Source organism: Lithobates pipiens, unplaced genomic scaffold (genome assembly GCF_037356315.1).
Source record: "Lithobates pipiens isolate NorthernLeopardFrog02 unplaced genomic scaffold, aLitPip1_a1.2 Scaffold_25, whole genome shotgun sequence".
NCBI classification, from domain to species: domain Eukaryota; kingdom Metazoa; phylum Chordata; class Amphibia; order Anura; family Ranidae; genus Lithobates; species Lithobates pipiens.
The window spans coordinates 51,858,668-51,886,256 of NW_027507787.1; the positions used below are offsets into that span (position 1 = coordinate 51,858,668).

The 27,589-nt window shown below is 44.2% G+C and overlaps 1 protein-coding gene and 1 long non-coding RNA gene across 4 annotated transcripts in view; one reads left to right on the plus strand and one right to left on the minus strand.

The window, feature by feature from the left end:
* Nucleotides 1-19,641, minus strand: part of LOC143930276 (uncharacterized) — a 52,970-nt gene extending 33,329 nt beyond the window's left edge. The window contains exons 1-2 of the long non-coding RNA XR_013262744.1: nt 19,545-19,641; nt 17,013-17,128 (exon numbers count right to left, since the gene is read on the minus strand). This is a non-coding gene — a long non-coding RNA (uncharacterized LOC143930276). The remainder of the gene's footprint in view (nt 1-17,012; nt 17,129-19,544) is intronic.
* Nucleotides 1-27,589, plus strand: part of ADAMTS14 (ADAM metallopeptidase with thrombospondin type 1 motif 14) — a 308,575-nt gene that overhangs the window by 219,976 nt on the left and 61,010 nt on the right. For all 3 annotated transcript variants that reach the window (XM_077454435.1, XM_077454434.1, XM_077454436.1), the window contains exon 14: nt 6,292-6,415. In XM_077454435.1, the coding sequence (XP_077310561.1) occupies nt 6,292-6,415 (124 nt within the window). The remainder of the gene's footprint in view (nt 1-6,291; nt 6,416-27,589) is intronic.

A 27,589-nucleotide genomic window follows, 5' to 3' on the forward strand; every position in this document is an offset into this window, starting at 1 on the left:
TGGACACGTATTTTTACCTTGATTATACTGTGATTTTGCTGCAATCCCACCCCCCCCCCCCCCCCATGTGAATGAGTATGGGGTACATTGCACCCTTACCCATTGACTAAAAAAAAGTAGTGTAGTGTTAAAAAATACAGTAGACAGTTTTTGACAAGTCTTTTATTAAAAATCTTCTTCTTCGCAGCTTCTTTCTCCTTTCTTCTCTTTGTGATAAACTGAATACAGTCCCCGATTGCCACCAATTTGTTGTAGCCCATTTTTATAAACAATACACAGCTGTGATTTACTGCCTCTCCTGCCTTGAAATCATAAGCCATAGATCCCAACTGTCCCTGATTTGGAGGGACTGTCCCTCTGTCCCTCTTTCCTCCTCATTTGTTCCTCATTTTGGTCTGATCTATATAGTTTTATATACAATGCTCTGAGTGTTTCTCAGCACTAGACCTTTCATCTGATTTCTAAATTGCTGTATCTGTAAACTCAAAAAGCCAATATAAAGGTGGCAGGGGGTGTGTCCTTTGCTACATACTTTTGCTGATAGGTGTCCCTCATTCCTATTTCAGAAAGTTGGGAGGTATGTCATAAGCTATACCCTGTATAGTGCCTCATAGCTCACAATGTACCCCCTGCTATACTATCACAGCAGTTAATACACTATTCAAAATCTAATATCCTGCACTTTAGACGCCTATTATAGCAAAATCCTAATTAAATAGTATACATGTAAGCAGATATCCATATATATTGGATCACCATGCTCACAGATAAATTCAATATAACAGGGTGACACCTAGTGGTAATACATAAAAACAACAAGGATAAAATCCTTGTTGAGCTACTAGCTAATAATGCTGGGGAACCTATTACTGGTATCACTGCAACCATACCATATCTATAGGTGATTATTGTAAGCATTTTTAGAGCTTAAGCGTTTAGGAGTGAAAAAAAATAGTTTTTGTACAGTTTTTGGGAGTATTTTACTAGCAGACAAAAAATGCTAAACGCTCTGAAACACTACATCTGAACAGTAAGGAACTACAAGAAAAACAGAAACAGAAGATGCGCAAAGATAATTTAATAATAAGAAATTTTTATATAAAAGTGGGTACTCACAAAATGCAACTGACAAAAGGCCATAAACACAGTGCATGGACATGCACAGAACATGGGGTACCACTAAGACGTTTCGGGGGCACACTTCACTTCTAAACAATACTAAAATGCTCCTAATAGCTTTTTTCAAGCATTTTTTTATTTTTTCTTCATCTACTGTAAAAACAAATACATTCCTAAAAGCTTCTAAAACGCTACTACACAAATGCTGGCACAAAACGCTATTATCAGCGTTTTTTTCTAGGGTTTTTTGAGCTTATAAAAAATGCTAATGTGCATTGAGCCTTAAAATCAGCTGCTGTAAGTGCTTTAAGTAAAACTAAAGGTGAAAATGTTTCTTTTCGTTTAGGACAGAGAGTCAAGATCTAGCTTTTATTTTTTAACTCACTATTGACATCATGTGGGCTGTATACATAACTAAATGACTTATTATACAAAATCACAAAATTAACTTTCGTATTCTTTAAGACCTTGTTTTCATTTGTGGTTGAGGGAACTTAAAAAAACTGGCAGTGGAGTTGTGGTTTTACAGAATTCTGACTGCCCCTTCTTAATCTAACATGGTGGCCTGATGGGGTACATACACCAGAGGAATGATACTTTGTTTTGCGGCTGCAGCAAAATTCATACCTTCTATCACGTTGGGCATTGGTATTGCTATTGAATGGCACTGCACCACAACCTAAGGTGACGAAATGTTAAATGAAATCCGGGGACATATTCTTTTTTTACTAGTAATGGTGGCAATTAGCTATCAATTAGCTATCAATTAGTTATCAATCGGGTGGCACAGTGGTGTAGTGGTTAGCACTCTTGCCTAGCAGTAAGAAGGGTCGCTGGTTTGAATCCCAACCACGACACTACCTGCCTGGAGTTTGCATGTTCTCCCTGTGCCTGCGTGGGTTTCCTCTGGGTACTCCGGTTTCCTCCCACAATCCAAAGACATGCAGGTAGGTTAATTGGCTTCTGTCTGGGTGATTCAGATTTGTTTTTAATTCTGCACTGACTGTCTTTGAAATTGCCCTTGTCCAAATCCAATCCGGGGACAAAACTGGGACAGACTTGGTTTGGGGACCTCAATCTGGGGATTGTCCCCGGAAACTGGGGATGTCTGGTCACCCTACCACAACTGCCCTGCAACCAGGTGCAGCTATACAAGGTTAAAACAGGCCCATGGGGAGGTGCCATATTGCTTCCCAGTTGCCTGTCAAACACTTTCTGAATTACAATAAATACATAGTAAAAATCTATATCCTGAAATAGTTCATATTCTCTTAGGAATTTATAATGTATGTATATTAAAGTGTGAAATTAGCCTCAGTTTATGTCCCTTATACACACATAAGGTCATCCATTTTTTTCATTTCTACAAACTCTTGATTTTAACATTTCCTAAACTATTGCATTCAAATGTAAATTAAAATTTTAAAAATGAAAAATAACCTTTTCCCATGCATGCTGTACAGCTTTAGCTGCACAGAATCCAGGAAAGGATTGTTAAACATGTTCCTATTTTAGGCACTCAAATTAAGACCATGTAGCTCCCTTAGTTTCAAATGATCCATGATGACAGACTCGTAAGACAAGAGAGAAGAGAGAGCACAACCATCTGGAGCAACAAAAACAATCTTTAGGATTTTATTCACATGGGCTGCCAGGGGGCGGTAAAAACATGTGGTTGAGCACTGCACCAGCTTGTTTCTCTCTTCTCTTTTGTCTTCCCCCAAACTATTGTATAGGGATTTGTTTTCTGGCATCTACAAGCTCATTCCACACTAAGCCTGTGGTCCTCTGACAGAGGAGCAAAACAGTTTAGTACCTCCCTAGACACAGAGGAGGACAATGGATGTCTGAGCTATACATGTAGGCTTAAATAGTGATGTGAACTGTTATTTTAACCACTTTAGCTCCGGAAGGTTTTACCCTCTTTATGACAAGGCCATTTTTTTGCTATTTAGCACTGCGTTATTTTAACTGGTAATTGTGCAGTTATTCAACTCTGTACCCAAGCAAAATGTATATCATTTTTTTCACACAAATATAGCTTTATTTTGATGGTATTTGATCACCGCTGGGTTTTTTATTATTTTGCACACCCGGAAGCAGGCAGCGATGTACAGGTATGTTGCTTTGCCTGCACAGGCCTGCATGGGCCGCCTATCCACAGTTCATTGCGAGCAGGCAGTGTGCAAGGGGTTATTGCCAACAGCAGAGTTAGGGCTTGTTTACATTTGTGAGTGGAAGGCGATAAGACCCCACCCTTGAGCCACATTTTTACTACCTCTCAACTGCTCCCCCTATTGCTGCAGGGGTAGCGTCCAGGGGTGTATACATGCCACAGCTGTGATTCTTTGCTTTGCTGCCACAGCAGGAACTATAACTGCGTGGTTATGTGTTAATTGGGGGTTAAAACAGGCAATGAGAAGACAATACAATGCCTTTTTCTATTATTCTCAGCTACTTCTTTCCAAATTCCTTTTTTTGCTGCTGTGACAGAGGGAGGCTATCTTCATTCTCCATGGTCCCGCTGTATGAAGGAAGGGAGCCACCCTCATTTGCTTGTTTCTGAGATGGACTAAGGACTGTAGACTATAGGATGTGTACAGTGCACCTGACCACAACTGACGTCCATTGCTCGCTCAAAGCAAACAGATGTAAGGAGGAAATTGTTTGGGAGCTCAGAGAGGACATTACAGAAAAGCACTGTAAGGTACAATTACATAAAAAAATAGGTTACAAAGCCATTAAAGCGGGAGTCCTTCGGAAGTTCCGTCGTTTTTATTTTTTTAAAGCCAGCAGCTACAAATACTGCAGCTGCTGACTTTTAAAATAAGGACACTTACCCGCCCAGTGCGCCCGCGATGTCGGCACCCGACGCCGGTCTCTCGATCGTCTCTCGGGTGCTGCCGCCGCCATCTTGGGTATGGGAATCAGGAAGTGGAGCCTTTCGGCTTCATTTACCGGTTCCCTACTGCGCATGCGTGAGTCGTGCTGCGCAATAATGATGGACCTGCTGCCTCTGGGATCTGTGTTTTTCCGAGCAGGCAGCGGGGGACTTTCGGAAAGGGGTGTAATCTACGCCCCTTTCTGCAGATAGCTATCCCGGAAGTGGGTGCAGATACCTGTACTGTACAGGTACCTGCACCCCCCTCCCCCCTGAAAGGTGGCAATTGGTGCGCCGGAGGGGGGGAGGATTCCAATGAGCGGAAGGTCCACTTTAGGGTGGACCTCCGCTTTAAGTAGTGGATGTGAATATATTAGTAATATTATAATAAACCCACCCTATGGAAACTGTAAAGACCTTATCTACATGTATCACACACAAATTTGGCTAATAGGGCTGCTGCTGTAATATACTGTCGGTTATAAGAAAACCATATAAACCAATTAATAAAGTTAAAACGTTGCTCCTACTTGACTTTCTGTACATGTGTACTCTTATAAACCAATAATTCATCAATCCAAATGATATAAAGTGCTCCTGTGCATAAATACCTGTGCTCTTATATACCCTATATTTTAAATACATATAAATGTAAATTTCATATTCATACACAAACATTTCCAGTGCACCAGTGTCAATCTTAATTCTAGAGTCAACAACAGAATATGGTGCTTAAGTATATAAAGTGCTCTGAGCAATTTATTGCAGCAAATTCATACCATTAAGAAGGATCATATAAATCTCCCTAGTGAAATATTTTTAGACTTTTTTAAAAGTTAAAAAAGAATTTGCACTTACATTCACAAAATGTAATAAAAGCATGTATGCACCTTAAATTGCCACCTCGACCTGAGTTAACTAACAGCTGTATAATGTTTGTCACTGACCGTCCCCACTTGACGTGTTGACGCCCCTCCCACTGGGGGTCTTGAGAGCTTCTATAGATCCCCAGTGGGAGGGGTGAAACGCATCAAGCCGGGATGGTCAGTGATGAACATTATACAGCTAAAACTCATGCCGAGGCATTTGTGAATATAAGTGCAATTGAGGAGGCAGACAAGCAGAGCTTCCCCTTTTGAGTGGATCTCTGTGGAGCTCCGCTTTAAGCACCATATACAGTTGTGGACATGTTTGTATTTGTCACTAAGTCACATTTTTATGAAGTTGTGTATAAATATTACATTTACGTTTATATGTATTCAAAAGTGAACGTTTATAAGAGCACTGGTATTTATGCACAAGAACACTACATTATTTGGATTAATGAATCATTGTTTTATAAGAGCACACATGTACATATAGGTGAGCAGGAGCAGCGCTGTTGTGTATGGATTATTAAATGGACAGCTTATATATAGTATGTGGTTGAACTAATTAGACGTTGACTGTTGACCACTGTATGTGGTCATGTACAAACCATATTTTTATTATGTTGCATCATTGATTTTTGGTGCATTGACATGCTTTACTGGAAATGGGAAACTTTTGATTTTCCTTCTCAGACCAGAAGCCTGATATTTAGAACAGATTTGTTGATTATCAAAGGTAACCTGTACACAAAAAAAGGCCCCGTTTGGACTGCATGCTTTGGGGCTGTTGTCCTTACGCTTTCTTCACTAATTGGTGAGCTGCTGACATGAAACAAGCAGGATTGTATTGAGTTTTGGAGTACTCAAACACAGAGTATAGGTATATCAATAACTGTTGTCATTTGTATATACAGTAACAATTGTGTGAGTGTACATCCTGAAATAAAGTATATTCAATGATCCCATTGCAGTATAAAAACAATGTATTTTATCAAGAGAAGATGTCTATGTATATTATCTGTAAAAGGTCCAAAAACACTTATTTTTTCTGATGCGCACATCATTATGCAAGCTCTTTGTCCAGTGTGACCCACAGCATCACCTTATTCATGCACATTAAAAAAAAACTTTGGGAATTATCCAAAATTTTGCAATAAAGCTTTGTTTGTCTGACTTTATTGTCTATTCACAAGTAAACTGCTTATCAGTCATATTTTTTGCTATAGAAAGTCATAATGATCATTTCAAGTCAAGTAGGTCTGCGAATACAGATAAGGAAGTTATTATAAACTGTAAATTAACACTGACTTTACTAATAAAATACAGCACTACCCCAACTGTCTGTTCAGTTGTCTGAATTCAGAAGAGTTTTGATGAGATTTATCTGACACGGTGTGCCTGTGTTGTTTCTTTCTACTATAGCATATCGGATGTGACAAGGAAATTGGCTCCCTGAAAGAAGATGATAAGTGTGGGGTTTGCGGAGGAGATAACTCACATTGTCGAACTGTAAAGGGAACATTAGCTAAATCGCCAAAGCAGTCCCGTAAGTAAAGCTACATGGTGCTTATCAGCCGTTTCCCGTGTTCATGCAATCGCTAACTCCATATCCAAGAACACATTCTTGTTCCACCTGCTTAGGTTTACCAAAGAGTTTTTTTTTATTAATGCTTTTGTAAAGGTTTCAAGAAACGCACAGAGAAAGAGGTTCTGAAATAAGTACAATGAAAATTGTCCCAGCAAAGAACCAGTCTATTTCTGCAGACCCAGCAACATACACATACATACAACATTTATAGTAGATCATATTCAGCAAATCAAAATATAAGTCTCTGGAAACTGGCTGTAGTCTACTAACAGACTTATAATGCAGCGCCTGCCAAGATAGTGGGGATTGGGAGATAAAACAGGAATTGACAGCTTTACCCTCAGGAGGCAAACCCCAGGAACATGAGCTTAGAACAAAGTCTAGAATTGGGCCTATGACAAAGAAGTAGCCACAAACTCAAGCAATAGAAGTAGAGAAAAAAATGGGTGGGGTGAAAGAGTAGTGAGGTGGGGTCAAAACCATGTACAGCAGTGGATGGACAGAGGCCTTAAACAGGCCAGAAGATGGACTTCTTATTCCATCAGCCAGAAGCCAACAGAGTTTGGTACATTTGAGAAAATGTGTAATCCAGTCAACTGAACCAGGTCTTACAGATCTTTTCTCCCCTATGTGTGAGTGTAAAGGTGAGATCTTTCATATACTTGATTTCATTAGCCTTTCTAAACCACTACTGTAGCGGGGGTGACTCTGAACATTTCCAGTATGCTAGCATACATGCCCTGGCTGCATATAGATAAAATAGATAAATCAAAAGAGATTTTTTGTAAAGTGTTTTGGAGAGAGGGGTAAGGTGAAGTAGAAAGGCAGCTGGGTTATCTCTAAGATAGTGAGGTCAAAGATTTTCTTGATGGAGTCCCAGAAGCTTCATATACAGGGAAATCCCCCCAAAAATATGGATCTTCGCTTCATTCTGTTGGCCACATGTCCAGCAATGGTGAAAGCATTAAAGAAACCTCTTCTGAAGTCCTCAAAAGACCAGTTTCCAAATAGGTTCACATTTTCAATGTGGTCATTTTGCAACCGCTTTCTCTTTCGGTTTATAAAAACCTTTAAAAAAGCAAAACAAAACAAAAAAAATCTTTTTTGGTAAACCTATGCAGGAAGAACAAGGGTGCATTTTTGGATAAGGCTCAATCCACTTCCAAAAAACAAGTTTCCACAAGCTTTGTAGATTGTCAGTGAGCTCAAGAAACCCGTTTATTCACTTAGTGACATGCAGAGATGCATACAGTAAAACCTTGTTTTGAGAGTAACTTGGTTTGAAAGCGTTTTGCAAGACAAGCACATTTTTTAAATAAATTTTGACTCAATATACAAGCGATGTCTTGATATACAAGTAGCGTCATGTCACAACTGACTATAAAAGAGAAGAGAGGCGCCTCTAAGTGTAGCAATACAGTTACATTTAATGAAGTTACAACATTTAGAAACTCACATGGTTGATTATTAAAAAAGGCACATCTAACTATACAGGCATTCATGGTAAAGCTGACCACATAGACCATCCTCCACACCACCATTAACGTCATCCCTTCCACACTGCGCTCCATTAGCGGTTCAAGCCAAGATTTTAGATGGGTCTACTGCAGGGTAGTCTTCCCGGTCACAATTGCAGGCTGGCAGTGGTGAGAGCCGGCGACGCAGGGAATGGTCTATGTGGATAGCTTTACCCCGGATGCCTGGATACTTAGATGTGCCAATTTTAATCATCAATCATGTGAGTTGCTAAATGTTGTCATTAAATGTAACCATATTGCTACACTTAGAGGTGCCTCTCTTCTCTTTTATACTCTTGTAGCTCCTGTTAGATTTTGCTTCTAATCCCCTTGTAGAGGCTTACATTTATTTATGGATGGACATTTTATGGTTACACAACCTATCACGTTGCTATAATCTTTTTATATGAACTATGGATTATAGACTGAGGGTCTTATGTTTGTGGAACGAATCATTGGAGTTTCCATTATTTCTTAATCTTATGGAGAAATTTGCTTTGATATACAAGTGCTTTGGATTACAAGCATGTTTCCGGAATGAATTAGGCTCGCATTCCAAGGTTTTAGTTGTATAAGCCCTTGTACACACGGTCGGAAATTCCGACGGAAAATGTCCGATCGGACCGTGTTATCGGATAATCCAACTGTGTGTGGGCTCCATCGGATGCAAAATGCATCAAAAAATGAGGGAAAGCGTCCAAAATGCCTGCGCAAAAACACAAAATGTACCTCTAAAAGCACTGTAGAAATGGATCAAAAGCAAAGTGCATAGGTGAAAACCGAGCCTAATAAGAATAATAGGCTATAACTCTCACTGTTGCTCTCACTGGGGCACATATATCTGCAGTGTTTTCTTATCTCTCTTCAAAGCCCTATGTCTAGTGGCTGTCTCCTGCTCTGTTCTTCTGTTATCAGCCTGATAACTCCTGGCAAATTCTCCGACACATATAAAAGCAGCCGGAGTTTTGTGTCAGGGAGGGAGCTATAAATAGATAAGCAGGCAGCTTGCTATGTCACAGAACACATCTGAGAGTCTTTGCCTATGTGGAGAGGGGGTGTGGACCTTTCCTCCAATCAGCTGTCTTGGCTGTATGCCCAGACTTCACACTCCATGTTAAACAGGAAGAGAAAATCTCCTAACACGATATGAACTTTCTAAACAGTATATAAAGCTGAAGACAGTACATATACATGTAAAACTTGTGTAGGGAGATTTGTTTCATCCCTGTGTATCATCGAAGGCTGTTCACTTCACTAGGTATATGTGATGATTTGCATCGACTTTAAGCTTAGCCAGTGAACTCTTGTGAAGGGTTTGCTTATAAAAGCCTGTTGAGACCATATAAGTAACTGAAATAAATAAATAGCTTGTTCGTGCCACTGTGAGTGCTGTTTCAGGCTCTGGTATTGAATTCAATTTTACAGAGTTCCGATCAGCCAAATTTCCTGCCAGCAGAGGTCTGAATCGCACGTTTGTACGAAGACTCTTTCACATCACCCACCCCTCTCACATCACAAATCCCCCCCACACACACAGTAGTGTGCTTTGCCCCTTCACATCATCTGCCCCCTTCAAATCACTCCTGCCCCACAGCACTGCCCCCTTCACATCACCTGCCCCCACTCCCTTCCACATCACCCCCCCCCCCCCACAGCACTGCTCCTCTTCATGTCACTCCCCCTTCACATCAACCCCCTCACACACACACACAGCACTGCAACCTTCACATTACTCCTCCCTACAGCACTGCCCCCTCACATCACAAATCCCCCCACAGTGCTATGATCTACCTTTTTCACATAACCTGCATCCCTGTTTTATCACCCTTATATTACAAATCCCCAGTCCCCCAGTAATCTGCTCTGCCCACTGCACTCCCCTACAGCATTGACCACTCTCAAACCACAACCCTGCCTGTTCACTACCTCCACAGCCCCTCACAGCACTTACCCCCTCCCCCCACAGCAGTGTACACTGTCCTCTGAATATCCAGCCAGCCTCCCCCTTCCAGCACTGCCTCTTCTCACATCACCCCCCCCCCCCCGTAGTATCCTCTGCCCAATGCTCTCCTTCCTTAGATCGAGCAGAAGTCAGGAGGCACCATGGTAATATCCCGGGTGCGTTTCATATTAACCAGCAAGTGATTGGTGGCTAGGATGCAGGGCGGTCCTAGCCAACAACCACTTGCTGGTTAATATGAAAATCAGCTGGCAGCTCTCATTCCCGTCCAAAGCATAGCCGTGTCTCCCGAAGTCTGCTTAATACCAGCATTCAGCTGATTACCTACCACCAATGCAGAGCTATGCAAGCTATGCCACCCGCACCCGGGATACTACCATGGTGCCTCCCGACACGCAGAGAACAACAGCGGCCGAGGCTTGGAAAGAGAAGCTCCTAAATGATGCGACCGCGGGTCTGGATGGGACAGTGGCTCTGGCCCGTGGTTCACCATTTAGTGATGCCTGCTCTAGTAGCATCAACTATATAAAGTATGCAGTGCTGTGTTCCAGTAGCAGATAGACTGCCAATCAGAGTAAACCTTGCAATACAAAGCTTCCTTTAAACTAATGAGCAGTACTCATCAAATGCATGAGCAGTCAGGTGAGTGTATTCCCAAAGACAGGGAAGGGATCAGGAGCAGAGTGTATTGTACCTATAGAAGTAGGTCATATTGAAGGATGTGCAATCACTGCTGTCTGTTCACAGCAGAGAGGCATACATTTGAATATGTTCCTGTATATTAATACTCAGCAACACGCTGCTTTTTAAGGCTGGGTTCACACTAGAGATCGCAGCGGCTCACAGCAGGAGTCCGTTGCGTCTTTATTCACTGTTTTAGGTCAGATTTTAGCCTGAATTTTGGGCTGAATTTAGACCTGAAACTAACCAAAAGACGCACAGGGCTCCTGTGCAATTCACACTGGAGACGCTGCGGATATGTGTGAACCGGCTTCATGGAGAGCCAGTCACAATCTCCTGCTATACGAATTGGATGCCGGGAAAATGGCATCCAATTTGCAATAGTGTGACCCCCAACCTAAAGTAGAAAAGAATCTGTTGAAATATTGTTTGGGTTCCAGCTGTAGCTAGTCCTTACTTCTTACATGGCCTCATGCTGGAAATTGCAAATTTGATGACATTTGCTGGAGTGGGCCCCAGATGCTGCCAAGCCCTAGGTATAATAAAGAATTGTATGGCTCATGTCAAGAAATGCACTCTGATAATGAAGTTTAGGTTTAGCAGAAATAAATCCAATCATTTGCACAAAGATTCAAGTTTTTTTTAAAAGCACAGAAGTCACGCAGCTGATGAACTCCAGTAAAATCCAGATGTTCAACATGTGTGATTTACACCAGATGATAGTAAATACAAAATGTATACATGCTCACAGAATCTGTTTTTCGAAATTGGAGTGGAGCACAGCACTCACCAATAAAAACTGTCCCAGAGTTTTTATACATGAACTTTAAATGTCTACATAAGGCGTCACCTAATGGTGGACTTCAGTCCAGATGGCCATAAATGAATACCTGTGTGAGTATGGTACAACGACAGGCTCAGGCCGGCTCTTCTTTTTTCCCCCCACACCAAAGGCTGCTCATAAAGGATGCATGCACTGTACTGTCACCATTTGAGGAGGCCACAAGGATGGTGAGCCGTGACGATGCATGCATCGGTGACACAATCCCTGTTGTGTTCCTGCTGGAGCAGACTCTGCGTGGCATTGTGGACAGGGCACTCAATGCAGAGCAGCGGGGCAAAGAGGAGGACTTCCTTTCCTCTCAAGACCCACTTTATGCAGACACCATTGTTCCTTTGCCATAGAACACACAAGAGGAGAGAGAGGAGGAGGATTCTGGCAGTTTCTGAGGCATTGAAGCAGAGGAACACATATGTCAAACAGTAAGAGGTGGTTTTCCATCCGCAAAACCCTTGGGTGTAGTACGTGGCTGGGAGGAGGCAGTTCCAGATACTCTAATGCCGCAAACACACGATCAGACTATCCGGCGGACTTAGTCTAGCGGCCAAACCACCGTAAAGTCTGCCGGACTGTCCGAATGAGCGGACCTGCCCACACACGTGACTTTTCCGGTGGACTATCCACCGTACTATCCACCTTTTGAAATGGACGGACTTGCCCACACACACGGAGGAAAGTCCGTTCATTTTGAGAGCGGCTCCAGGTAGCTGGGACCAGCGAAGGAAGCATTGTTGGCCCCGTCACCTGGTATGGAGTTAAAGGGGAAGCCCTACGCCGAAAAAACGGCGTGGGTGTCCCCCCTGGGTCCATATCAGACCCTTATCCGAGCACGCAACCTGGCCGTTCAGGAAAGGGGGTGGGGACGAGAGAGCGCCCCCCCTCCTGAGCCATACCAGGCCGCGTGCCCTCAACATGGGGGGTGCTTTGGAAAAGGGGGGCCGCACGGCCCCCCCACCCCAAAGCACCTTGTCCCCATGTTGATGAGGACAAGGGCCTCTTCCCGGCAACCCTGGCCGTTAGTTGTCGGGGTCTGCGGGCGGAGGGCTTATCGGAATCCGTGAGCCCCTTTTAATAAGGGGGCCCCCGGAACCCGGCCCCCCACCCTATGTGAATGAGTATGGGGTACAATGTACCCCTACCCATTCACCTGTAAAAAAAAATTAAATAAAACACAACACACAAGGGTTAAAAGTATTTTATTGCACAGCTCCGGGGGTCTTCTTCCGTCTTCGGGGGTCTTCTCGCCGGACTCCTCCGCTATCTTCTGCTAGCTCTTTTACTAGCGGAGGAGCCCGGCTTTCTTCTTTGTCGCCGCCCTCTTCTTCCGACTTCGGGGGTCTTGTCCCCCTCTTCGGTTCATCTTGCCGGGCCTCCACGCCTTCTTCTAGCTCTTTTACAAGCGGGGGCCCGGTCTTCTAATGCCGATGTCGCCGTTGTCTTGTTTGTCGCCGCCTTCTGTTCTTCTCTTCTTGAGCTGTTGACTCGTCACTGTCTCTGGCCACAATGACTGGGATGCAGCGTGCGGCAACTTATATAGGGACATCGCCGGGTGATGCCCCCGCCTATTATGTTGTCACAGTCCCCGAGGATGCTGGGACTTCCCCAAAGCACCCCCCATGTTGAGGGCACGCGGCCTGGTACGGCTCAGGAGGGGGGGGCCCTTGGCTCGTCCACCACCCCCTTTCCTGACCGTCCGGGTTCCATGCTCGGATAATGGTCTGATATGGACCTGGGGGGGACCCCCACGCAGTTTTTTCAGTGTAGGGCTTCCCCTTTAACTCCATACCAGGTGACGGGGCCAGTGACACTTCCTTCGCTGGTCCCGGCTACCTGGAGCCGCGCTCAAAATAAACAGACTTTTCTCCATGCGTGAAAAGTCTGTTCATTTCAAAAGTACGGCGGACTAGCACACACACGGCTGTATTGTCCACAAGACTGCGAGTCCGGCGGACATATTTTGGTGCAAAACTACTTTCTTAGTCCGCCGGACTTTTGGGTAAAAAAGTCAGCCGGAGCCCACACACGGGGGGATTCCGCCGGACTTTTCCACCGGATTGTTCGATCGTGTGTACGCGGCATAATCCTCAGTGACTCTGAGGAGTCTGCTTTTCATGCCTTTGTAAATTTGCGGTGTATAGGCTCCCTCATGCTTCAAAGCCTGCAAAAGGACCCAAGAATATGTGGCGTAAAAGAAAAGGATCGCTATTCGTTGGCAACCCTCCTTGACCACTGTTATAAGGGGAAAGTCGCAGAGCTCATCCCGTCCCCACAGAGAGTGCAGAAGATAAAATCTCTTTAGGACACCTTAAAGAAAATCAAATGCTTTTCCCGACTCTGGTACGTTACAGTGTGGTTTTGAGGCGGTCTGGTGGTCAAGAGAGAGGAGCGGCTGCCTAAGTGATGCACTTCTGAATTTTTTTAGTCCTGCCGCCCAGGGCTGTCAGCTTCCACATCCCTTTGACAGCATCTGCATCACATAGTGGACAATTATCTAGGGGTAAAAACAGATGGAGAGCTTTCCAGTCGATAATCCACTGGCTTACTGGGCCATGAGAACCACTGGCCAGAACAATCCCAGTATGCAATTGAGCTGCTGGGCTGCCCTGCATCCAGTGTGCTTTCTGAACGGGCATGTAGTACTGCTGGAGTTTTTTTTTTACTGATCATAGAACGCGAATGTCCACAAACTCAGTGGACCGTTTGACTTTTATCAAAAAGAATCAGTCCTGTATTACCAACAGCTTTGAAGCCCCTGATGCCAATGTCGCAGATTAATGCTGGCCATACACCTATAGATTATCTGCAGATTTTCTATGGTTAGATGGAAAAAGTGCAACAGATTTCTCCATGTTCGCTAAACTGTGTGGATGGAGGAATCTCCCACTTTTTCCATCTAACCATATAAAATCTGCAGATAATCTATAGGTGTATGGCCAGCTTTAGCGTTTTTGGGATGTGGAATCTCTGCAGGACTTCTAGGCTGCCTAGTGTTTTGGGTGTTGCTTTCATCTGGAAGAATGTTTTTGGTGTAGGTTTCAAGGGTACAATTAACATCCAAAGAACAATTTTTCCGCACCTGTTTGACAGGTGCATATCATTCCAATTTTTGACAGCAAGGCCAATTCCTGCTTTCACCAAGAGTATCGCTATAGGGTTACGGTGGAAAGGCGCCACTGACACCCAAAGAACAATTTTTCCGCATTCTTTCCAGAAGTACAAATCCAAAGTCTGTGGTAGAGACACCAGAATTTATCCAAAAAATCTCTAATCTTGTTCCCCCATGCACTACATTGGGGCCTCATCATACAGACTGGCTCAACCAAGCAGTTGATAACAAAATAAAGAAAGCTTGCAATGAAATAAAATTTTTCAATGAAAATTTCATTTTTTTGGGCTTTATGAATGCAATTATTTCTGCAGGCTTCTATACAAATGTTCAGGGATTTGATGTAAGTCCTGGTGAATCAAGACTTTGTCCCGGAGTGGAGCCCAGTGTTGAGTCCAGTGGTTTGCCCGAAAGCATGAGCACCCTGCAGCTTGTGCAGGGAGTCTGGGGTCCTACGCTGCTGTGTATATGTGACAGGCAGCCGGCAGTGAGAGAGGATCCGGCTGCTGCACACATGCACAGTACTGTAGAGTGGCTTGCGGCTCCGCTGTGATGCAGACAGGAGGGAAGAAGCTAGATCTATAGGAGTGGTGGGGTGGGATGACCCCCAGATTTCATTGTGCCCACCCCCAGATATCATACCTGGCCGCTGAGTGAAGTGACAGCGGCTGTGCTCCCTCTCTGCTGTCATTCCAGCGATTCCAGTTGATCCATACATTGGACTGTACACTTTATGATTAGCGCTCCCTATGTCCTCCAAGAGCTGCTCATCTTCCAGCAGCAGGAAATGTGGATGGGGGGTGCTGGTATGACAGGAGGGAGAGAGCACAGCCTGCAACCCCCCATCCACCCCAGCAATTTCCTGCCTGTAAGTTTGGGGGGAGAGAGGGGGTGGAGAATGTACTGAGACTACAGTGGGGAGGGGGGTATTTTTGCTAAGAGGAGGAATGGGGGGGGGCATTTTGGTTAAGGGGAGGAATGAGGTGGATTTGACCCCCTGTACCTTGCCCTACTGACCCCCTGTCTTCCATCCTGCTGACCCCAGTATCCTGCCTTGCTGACTCTTGTCCTCTGTCCTACTGACCCCCTGTCTTCCGTCCTGCTGATCCCTGTACCCTGCCCTACTGGCCTCTCATCCTCTGTCCCACAGATCACTTCTTCCATCAAGTGTCCCTCATTCTGTAGTTCAAAAGTTTGGTAGGCACTAAAGAGCTTATGTTTATGAACCTCATTTGACTTCCATTTGAAGCAAGCTTTATTGCAAGTCTGCAGATTTCAATTTGCTTCAATTACATAGTGTGTCTGTAATAAGAGATTTTTATTTCCTGATTTACATTTCTTATGGCACAGAAGGTCCTATCAAGCTCTATTCATACTGCTTTAAAATGTACTCTATTGCAGAAAATAGATAAAGCAACCCTTGTAAATGTATCTGTGCTGGGACTGTGTTTGAAAGTTGAATGCCCAGGCTAAAACGAAAATCCCTCCCACCAACATTCTAACACTAACCTCTCTAGCCCTGAAAAGAAAAAATCTGTATACATACCTTTTCTGAAGCCGATCCGACCCAATATCCAGCAGCAGAAGCTCTGCAGAGGACACAGCCGACAACGGCTGTGAAATTAATGGAAAGTGATGTAAACTATAGAGTTGCTATGTGGCTTCTGTTGACGAACGTATCCTCTGCACCCGCCTCCACAGCGGCGCTGCGGCTGACAAATCAGCATGGGATCAGAGCTTCTGCCACTGGAGATCGGGTTTGAACGGCTTCAAAAAAGGTATGTATATTGATTTTTTTTTTTTCAGGGCTAGCGAGGTTAGTGTTAGAATGTTGGTGGCTATAGATGCAGGGATTTTAGTTTTAGCCTAGACTTCCACTTTCAATGCATTTTTGAATTAAAGCTTAACTCCAAGTTTTCAGGGGGGGGGGGGCTTTAGGAATTTATGAAATGTGTATTACATTTATAGTATCACAGTGGTGGTGGAACCTTCACTCTCACATTACTTTAAAAAAAATGTTTTGCTTGCACATTAGACAGTATCTTATTGAGTCATTTTATATATATATATATATATATATATATATATATATATATATATATATATACATACACACACACATACATATATATATATATATATATATATATATATATATATATATGTATATATATACACACACACACACACACACACATTATAGCAAGATACTGTTATCATGATTGAAAAGTTTACCATATTTTTCTTATTATTGCAGTGTTTATGACTTAATGTAGCGCAGCATTTTTTAATTATTGATAATAAGTTTAATGTGGGGATTTAGGTGCCACACCGCAACTTATTTTTTTTAACATATACCGTATTTATTGGCGTAGAACACGCATCCTAAATGTAGGAGGGAATTTTAAGGGAAAAAACTTTTAGGAGGGAAGTTTAAGGAAAAAGCTTACATTTAAATGCCCATCAATGCAGCCTTATCAGTGTCCATCTGCAGCCTTGTCCATCATTGCAGCCTTGCCCAGTGTCCATCTGCAGCCTTGCCCAGTGTCTTTTCAGCCCAAAATATCTGTACAGAAAAAATGCATAGAAAATGGAAGCAGTGAAATTGCAAACAAAGTGACAAAAATAAAAATAGACTCTTGTATTCAAACAGAGATTCTAGAGCAGCTGTTTATACAATTATTCAAAACTGAATAACACCAACACTTGTTAAATCAACACATTTCCAAACAGATGAAAATCCAGCAGCGCTTATTCGTTAAATAAAAATCTACTTTTGTGGTGCAATATAGCCAGGGCTTAAACATTAAATGCGGTCCATATAGTCCATATATTTCAATGTCAGACCACTTCCGACTTTCTCTCTCCTATCCACAAGTGAATATTACAAACATCAGTTTCGCTATAGCAAAGGAAGAAGTGAACCGCTCACACCAATGAAGATCACCTACACACATGCTGAAAACTGTTGGTACACTCAAAGGGGAATGTGTGACAAAAGAATCCCCTTTGGTATTGTGCTTACCAGACTTTGAGTTAATCAGGCTCGTCAGACAACCATAGGTGTGGGAACTTATCACTGCTTCGAGCTCTGTATTTCCTTAGTGTCTCAAAAGAATATATAAAGACAAGCAAAACATAGTGTAATCCCGAAAAGAAAGATCCTTTAATTTAATTTATAAAATCTTCAAATGATACACTCACAAAAGTAAAAACATCATAGGCATTGATTCAAATCTTGCTACACAGTGTCAGATGTACATAGGCACTCCTACCACCATCGCAAGTGTTCACAGACTCTGCTGCAGCCGATGGGGGAAAATATTCATTACCCGACATTGATCAGCCACTGGTCCCATAATAATATAGGACCAGACGCTACGAACGAGCAATGTAACCACCACTCGTCCATACACTGAACGTTGTCTGTTGGCCTCCAATCATTTTCAAATATTGAATGAGCAAATAGCACCAAATACAGAAAAGAAGAAGGGACAAAATGGCATCAAAATCACATGCATGATTTGTTCCAACATACAAAATTATGCATTAAGTTAATTAAAGCATCCATATATTACAAAGGCGCATATAGACTGTCCAATCATACTATAAATGCACTTTTGAAGTGCATAATGCATAACAACGTGGTAAAAAACACCCATCCTACATTCTATTAAAATAATTGTTATGAATAAACACTATCCTCTATCAGATCAAATCACTGTGTAAAGAATATATATATAAATGTATCCCTCTATATTATAAAACTTATTATAAGAGGAAATGATAATAATATTAAAAAAATATTTCTAATAATGTTAAAAAAAATTTAAAAAAATGAAAAATCTTATTCTTAGCCCACGTACACACGGTCGGAGATTTTGCCAACCAAATCCGTCGGATTTTGCCCGTCGGATTTAGTCCGACGGATTGTGTCCGAAACTGTTGCATACACACGGTCGGGCCAAGTTGGTGAAAAATCCCATCTTTCAGAACGTGATGACGTAATTTCGTTACGATGGGACTACATTCAGGCTAGTAGCCAATAGCTTTGATGTAGGAATTTGATCTGAGCATGCGTAGCACTTGGTCCGATGAAAATGCTCTACACATGATCGGATTAGGTCCGTCCGGCCCAGTTGGTCGGGAAATATTTCCAACATGTTGGAAAATTGGGTCGGACGGAGATTCGGACGGAATCAGTCCGATGCATACCACACACAGTCGGATTATCTGACGACATGGTCCGATAAGACTCATTCCGACAGATTCTCCGACCGTGTGTACAAGGGCTAAGAATATATCGGATCGAATCACTGTATATACCACAAATAAATTTTTTTACATTTCTCGGTGATGTTGACCAAGGCATAGGCAGAGATCATCTGGGCTGGGCGGCTTAAGTAGGCAGGACTGATGAGCAGGATATCATTAACAGGTGAGTCACTGTGGAGAGATAGGAGCTGGCAATTAGCCGACAGCTGAGTCGTCAGCTCAGAGAAGGAAGGGCTGAGCTGCGCCCTGACAATTTCTAATTCATGAATTTCCTTAAGTGGGGAAGTTATTATAGAGGCCCTTTCTCTCCTAATTCTAGTGCCATGTAAGATCAGAACTCCCCTCGATACACACTTCAATGCCTCCCACTTTATAGTAGATGCCGTTTCATCATCCCTATGATCTAATAAAAGATGAAACTGTCTCCACTATTGCTTGCTTTATTATTCAGTCCTTCAGTAAGTTCTCATTTAATCTCCAAGATGATTTCAATATACATGTATTTGGAAGTTTCACTGAAAAGTATAGTGGGGAGTGATCCCACCACATTCATACACCTATCGCAGACCATGGCTCAAAGTCTAGCATACAGTGAGAGATTAAGAAGTAGTCTATCCTGCTATATGTATTATAAGAGGCAAAAGGCGCCAAACATCCACTAGTTGGAGCAAATGAAACAATACGTAATTAACAGATTTGTGATTTACCTGTTGAATTGTCTATTAAGGGATCCAGAGTTATTTTCAGGTCGCCACTTAAAATCAGTGATCCCTCCTGAAATTCTGTAAGCTTGTAAGCTGTAAGCTAAAAATAGAGGTTAACATAGTTGGGTTAAGTTGAGAGGAATCTTAATATAGCGCAGTCTTACCCCGAAGGGGTCCTTGATTTGGTGCATAAATATTTACCAGCTGGTGGAAGATTTTACATTTAACAAAAATGTACCTACCCTAAAAGTCAACAAATTCCTGAGCATCAGAGATTGGGATCGATGAGTATATACCAATCGTCACTCCCCTTGACTTTCTCATTGCTCATAAACTAGGAGGAATAATACCTTGTAGGCATTTGCGGGAGTGATATCGATTTAAAAAGGAGTTTTCTGTAGGAAAAGATGCTTATGCATCTTCTATATTCTCTGCGATCTCTTTTGTGTGTATTTAGACCTCTGACATTCAAGGATCCAAATTTGAGGGTCTTTGTGGCGGCTGAAACACAGACATCAAAGGGTAATCTCTGGTCAGCAGGAAGGCTCCCCAGACAGACTCACACGGAAAGGACAAAAACAATACAAAAACAGAGAAAGAAAGAAAAGAGAAAAAACAGGAAGAAAATAAGAAAAACATTGCCCTCCCATAGTGATCACAATACCCAGTGGTTAAAGGAGCAGCGCACTGTGCGCCCCTAATCTGGAACAGGCTGGATCATTTACGATCTGCGGACATTCTGGAAGCAGTTAAGCTGGCCAGCTGCATCAAAGTAGTCCCTCTTAGGCCAGTCCTGACACTACTCTGCAAAATACGTTCTTATAGTATACTTCAGTAGAAACATGGAGATGGTCACTGACCTGCACAATACATAAAATAAATAAAAAGATATGATAATCCTGTGCTCAAATCCCAATAGCTATATATATATATATATATATATATATATATATATATATATATATATATATATATATATATATATACCGTATATGCCGGTGTATAAGACGACCGGGCATATAAGACGACCCCCTAATCTTACTGTTAATCTTACATTTTTTTCTTGTACTTACCGTATAAGACGACCCCCTTCCAAGGCTTCCGACGCTTGATATTCCGTCCTTCTTGCTGGAGCAGGAGCTGGCACCATATCCTTCTTCCTGCTTTTGCTGGAACCAATCACAGTGAGCGATGTATTCTATTAATGAATACAAAGCCTGCTTGGATTGGCAGAGGCTGTATCATCATCAGCCCGTGCCTCTCTGACTCTCAAAGCCAATCCGAGCAGGCTACAGAGTATACGCCGGCAAATACGGTATATATATATATATATATATATATATATATATATATATACACACAAACACAATATCTCAAAAAAGTGAGTACACCCCTCACATTTTTGTAAATATTTTATTCTAACTTTTCATGTGACAACACTGAAGAAATGACACTTTGATACAATGTAAAGTAGTGAGTGTACAGCTTCTATAAATTTGCTGCCCCCTCAAAATAACTAAACACACAGCAATTAATGTCTAAACCACTGGCAACAAAAGCAAGTACACCCCTAAGTGAAAATGTCCAAATTGGGCCCAAAGTGTCAATATTTTGTGTGGCCACCATTATTTTCCAGCACTGCCTTGGGCATGAAGTTCACCAGAGAATCACAGGTTGCCACTGGAGTCCTCTTCCACACCTCTATGACAACATCACGGAGCTGGTGGATGTTAGAGACTGTGCTCTTCCGCCTTCTGTTTGAGGATGCCCCACAGATGCTCGATAGGGTTTAGGTCTGGAGGGATGCTTGGCCTGTCCATCACATTTACCCTCAGCTTCTTTAGCAAGGCAGTGGTCATCTTAAAGGTGTGTTTGGGGTCATTATCATATTGGAATACTGCGACCCAGTCTCCGAAAGGAGGGGATCATGCTCTGCTTCAGTATGTCACAGTACATGTTGGCATTCATGGTTCCCTCAATGAAGTGTAGCTCCCCAGTGCTGGCAGCACTCATGCAGCCCCAGACCATGACGCTCCCACCACCATGCTTGACTGTAGGCAAGACACACTTTTCTTTGTACTCCTCACCTTGTTGCCACCACACACAAACGCTTGACACCATCTGAATCAAATAAATTAATCTTTGTCTCATCAGACCACAGGACATTACAGTTCCAGTAATCCATGTCTTTAGTCTGCTTGTCTTCAGCAAACAGTTTGTGGGCTTTCTTGTGCATGATCTTTAGAATAGGCTGCCTTCTTGGATGACAGCCATGCAGACCAATTTGATGCAGTGGGCGGTGTATGGTCTGAACACTGACAGGCTGACGCCCCAGCCCTTCAACCTCTGCAGCAATGCTTGCAGGTCTCATACATCTATTTCCCAAAGACAACCTCTGGATATGATGCTGAGCACTTGCACGCAACTTCTTTGGTTGACATTGGTGAGGCCTGTTCTGAGAGGAACCTGTCCCGTTAAACTGCTGTATGGTCTTGGCCACCATGCTGCAGCTCAGTTTCAGGGTCTTAACAATCTTTTTATAGCCTAGGTCATCTTTATGTAGAACAACAATTCTTTTTTTCAGATCCTTAGAGAGTTCTTTGCCATGAGGTGCCATGTTGAATTTCTCGTCACCAGTATGAGAGAGTGCGAGTGATAACATCAAATTTAACACACCTGCTCCCCATTCACACCAGAACTTGTAACAGTAATGAGTCGCATGACACCAGGGAGAGCAAATGGCTAATTGTGCCCAATTTGGACATTTTCACATAGGGGTGCACTAATTTTTGTTGCCAGCTGTTTATTAATGGCTGTGTGTTGAGTTATTTTGAGGGGACAGCAAATTTATTCCGTTATACAAGCTGTACACTCACTACTTTACATCGTAGCAAAGTGTCATTTCTTCAGTGTTGTCACATGAAAAGATACAATAAAATATTTTCAAAAATGTGAGTGGTGTACTCACTTTTGTGGGACACTGTGTGTGTGTGTATAATATATATATATTTATATATATAGCGATACCCTCACTTAAGAGGGCCGCAAGTTTGGTTTGGGTCCTGAGCACAGCTCCGCCAACCCCCCGGCAATCTGCACTACCCACTTTGGCACAGTTAGTATCTGGCAATACACATTAAATCACTTATACTCTAAATATGTGTGTGTGCGTGGGTGGATAACTCAAGTTCATAGACAATCCTTGAAAGTATATAACTGACTTTACTTATTGTTTTTATAAAAGGAATAACATGAATCAAACCTTTGGATTGCAACACATAAACAGGTCCCTGCAGTAACCAGTGATAAAGATAAACAGAGTAGTCAGCATAATAAAGTATTTCTATGCAACTCTAGTGCTACCCTTTTTCAGCTACTTCCCCACATGGGTAAACTAACACTCAGCACTCTCTACCTATGCAGTCAGGCCTGACTGATCTAGATGGAAGTCCAGTAAAACAATATTCGCTAGCAATCTTTCGGTGGTGCACTTGAAGAACAACTTTGTAATCCAAACGTATAATAAAGATAAAGCATCTGTCTTTAAACAGCTCTCACCACCCGGACAAGTCCAAGTCCGGTTTCTCTGCCTTTTCGTCTAGGAACAGGAATCCACCGACCTCCGAGTCTTCAATCCTTCTGGTGTACTGCAGCAAGGAATGAGAAAATGTCTCTCAGGTGCAACTAGGCTGGCAGAGAGCTCTTTGGAAAAGAGCACAAGGCCCAGGCTTCAGGCATTGTGCCTCAGCAGTTCAGCACAGATCTCTCTTGCTTGAAGAGAGGGGGGTGTCCAAAGAGGAAGAACTAGGCCTCTCCCCCTCCTTATATATCCTCCCCCATGAGTCTTTGAGACATAACTCAAAGCATCCTGGGAACCAGCGGGGTTCTGGGAACAGTAGTTTTATAGTTCTTAAAGAGACCCCGCTACACACTCCCCCCACTGAAACTCTTTGGTCCCCAAAGATAAACTTTTAACACATATCCTGTACCAATTTTGAAAGTGCTGGGTATGATGTTGGTACAGGGAATTTCCACCAGAACTCAGAGGTGGGATTCCCTGTCCCACAGGTCACACTGACATGAGTGGCCTGCCTAACTGTGCCAGAGAGTGAGCTGGGGTTGCCCTCCACCAAATGGTCAGTGGAAGGATTAGAGCGTTCAGCACTTCTTCTAGCAGTCACAACAGAGTCCTCAGAGCTCTCCCCCATTTGAGAGTAGGTTAGCTTCTTGGGGGGTCTCACAACTCGGCGAGCTCTCTGTTCTCTTGGGACTTCAGGCTCTGGTGCCACAGGCTCTACTTCAGGAACACATTCTGACAGCATCACTGGTTCTGGAACATCGGTTCCTTCCTCTTCTGAGTAAATGCTAGGGATATCTTCCCAGCCTTCAGGCACACCACTAGATGGAATGAACTCTGTAGCTTCTGGGTTCAGTGTCCCATCCTGTGTATCCTCAGTAGGTGGGAGATCTATGGCAGAATTTCCTGGAGTTGATGAAGGCCACAGCCACTCAAGCTCTCCTCTTCCACCTTCACCTCGTTGGGAATCTTGTCCATCTCTAACCCGGGAGGTCTGAGACCGAGTGCTGGGTCCCGGGGTATCCAGAATGGAAACAGATTCAGGTGGACTTCTCACTGGAGGTATTCTGACTGCTTCAGTAAGCGGGAGCAAATGATTCCTGTGCCAAGTCTTCAAGGGCCCCACTTTCCCCTCTGGTTTTAGCTTATACACAGGCAATCCAGGTAGCTTTCTGCAAATGACATAGGGCTCCGATCTCCATCTATCAGCAAGCTTGTGCTTCCCAGGGATCCCCAGATTGCGTAGCAGTACACAGTCCCCAGGCTGCAGGTCTTGCACTCGAACCTTCAGATCGAAGTTCCTCTTGTTGCGGGCTTCCCTTTGGTCCGAGGCCGCCTGAGCTCGTTCATGGGCCACTTTCAAATTGTGTCTAAGTCGGTCCACATATCCCTTGTGGGAGGTAGCAGAGGCATGGTCTAGGGAAATGCCAAAGGCCAGATCCACCGGCAATCTTGCTTCTCTCCCAAACATGAGCCGGTAGGGGGAGTAACCCGTCACATCACTTGTGGTGCAGTTGTAAGCGTGCACCAGAGCTGATATGTGTTGGCTCCAGTGTTGCTTCTTCTCTGTCTCTAGAGTTCCAAGCATGTTTAGTAAGGTCCGATTAAACCTCTCAGGTTGGGCATCTCCTTGTGGATGATAAGGTGTAGTCCTGGTCTTCTCTACTCCCAATGAGTCCAGTAGGTTCCGGATCAGACGACTCTCAAAGTCCCTTCCTTGGTCTGAGTGGATTCTCTGTGGTAATCCATAGTGGACAAAGTATTTTTCCATGAGCACCTTGGCCACAGTGGAGGCCTTTTGGTCTTTGGTGGGAAAAGCCTGGGCATAACGGTTGAAATGATCGGTTACCACCAGAACATTTCCCAATCCACTCAAATCGGGTTAGAGGCAGAGAAAGTCAATGCACACCAGATCCATTGGACCCTGACTCTGTAGGTGGCCCATTGGGGCAGCTTGATGGGGTAGAGTCTTCCTCTGGATGCATCGTGCACAAGAACGGCAATATTCCTCCACTTCTGCCCTCATACAGGGCCAATAGAACCAGCTTCTGACAAGCTGGAAAGTTCTCTCCGCCCCTAGATGGCCATGCTGGTCATGTAAGGCAATTAGTACCGTCTCTCGGTGCTTCTCTGGGAGAAACAACTGCCACTTATCTTCTGAGTTATCAGAGGGGCCCCTTCGGTAGACCACTCCCTGATGCACTTGTAGCTTATCCAACTCTTTCCTCAGCAGGCGAGCCTCCTTGGAAGGGTGATGTCGAAGTCCCTCTGGATTCTTGTTCTCCAAAGCTTCAAGGACCAATCTCCCCATGGGGTCTTCCAATTGGTCATAGCTCAGCTCCTTTCTGGACAGCTTTGGCAGGAGTTCCTCTGCTAGTTGAGTTACCCCACAGTAGGGTCGAGGGACTCCCACTGCGGTGACTCCTATCTCCTCTGCTCTGGGGCCCCCTCTTGCTTGAAACTCAGCACCCTGACAGAGTGCTCGCACTCCTTCCGGTGCTACCTGGGTCCAGTCTTCCCAGTCATTGACCATGACATGAGATCTTCGGGACAGGGCATCTGCATCCCTATTTCCAGCCCCTGGTCTGTACTTTAGACTGAAGTTGAATCCGGATAATGCAGCCAACCATCTGTGTCCGGTTGCATCTAACTTTGCAGTAGTGAAGAGGTAGGTCAGAGGATTGTTATCTGTCTTTACGGTAAACTCCGCCCCATAGAGATAGTCCTTCAGTTTGTCTACTACTGCCCATTTGAGGGCCAAGAACTCCAATTTATGAGTGGGGTAGTTCTTCTCCGAGGGAGTCAGGCTCCGGCTCACATAGGCCACTGGTCGCAGCTGCCCTTCATACTCTTGATAGAGCACTCCGCCTAGGCCCTCATGACTGGCATCGACATGTAGCTCATATGGTCTGGTGGGGTCGGCATAGGCCAGGACTGGGGCCGTGGTAAGGCTCCTCTTCAAAGTTCGGAAAGCCTCTTCACACCTTGGGTTCCACTGATCTTGAACCGACTCACCGGCCCTCCTAGGTCCCAAGCCATCCTCTTCTCCTTCAGTCTTGAGCAATTAGTTTAGTGGCTTGGCTATCCGGGCAAACCCATCCACAAATCTTCTATAATAGGAGCAGAACCCCAAGAAAGATCTGAGCTCTGTGACTGTTGTCGGTCTTGGCCAAGAGGTAACTGCCTCCAACTTCTCAGGGTCTGTAGCCACTCCCTTTTCAGACACTATGTGTCCCAGATAGTTCACAGAGGATTGGTAAAACCGGCACTTCTCGGGAGAAAGCTTGAGTCCCTCTTCGCTGAGTCTTCTCAACACCTTCTCCAACCTGGCCTCATGTTCTTCCAAAGTTTTCCCGAAGACAATGACATCGTCCAAGTACACAAGGACTTCTATGAGGTTCATGTCTCCAACGGTCTTCTCCATGAGGCGTTGAAAGGTAGCAGGGGCTCCAGACAGGCCCTGAGGCATTCTGTTGAATTCGAAGAATCCCACTGGGGTTATGAAGGCTGTCTTCTCTCGGTCTTCCTGGTGCATGGGGATTTGGTAGTACCCACTCTTGAGGTCCATTACACTGAACCACTTGGCACCAGCCAAACTCTGTAGGGCATCCTCTATTCTCGGTGTGGTATACTGGTCAGGGATGGTCCTCCTGTTGAGAGTCCTGTAGTCGATACAAAGCCTCAACGACCCATACTTTTTCCTGACCACCACTATGGGGGAGGCATAGGGACTTCTAGACTCCCGAATCACACCAGTCTTCTTCAACTCCGCAAGCTGCTCCCTCAGATCCTCCAGATCAGCTAGAGGGACCCGCCTAACCCTTTCCCTGAAGGGTTTGTCTTCTTGGAGGCGGATTCGGTGGGTGGCACTCCTGGCACATCCCACATCAAACTCATCCTTTGAGAAAATCCTCTCCCATCTAGTCAGCTGGGCCTTGGCTCTCTCCTTCCAGGCTCCAGGTAGGTCCGGGTTCTCCATGGAAAGTTTCTCCCAAACATCTCCTCCTTCACCCGTTCCTTTTACTTCTGACCAGCTGACTGGGGCCGCAGGACTCACCTGCCCCAACAGCATCCTGGCAGGGATCTCTATGGGTCTCTCCGTAGGGTTTCTCACACTCACTGGGACTCTTCCTCGAGCCTTCTTCAGGGCCTTGATTGAAATCACTTCCGGTATCACTTCCAGGCCTGAGTGGTCCTCCCTTGGATCGGATTCCAGCATGACAAAGGGGCCAGGCTGCTCCCAGGTAAGCTTCACCGTGGCCCTGAGGCAGGCTACCCCTCCGGGCTGCAGCACCACTCCCTCTCTCCCAAGTCTCCACACCTTCCCTATCCCCTCTCCTGGGGTCTTCTGCTCTAGGACCAACCGTTGGTAGGCTGTCTTCAGCATGGGATGGATATTGGGATCTTGATGGTTTCTCGTCTCCACTAGAGGGGTCAGAAGTCTTCGCACCAGATCCGTATTGGTCCCTAT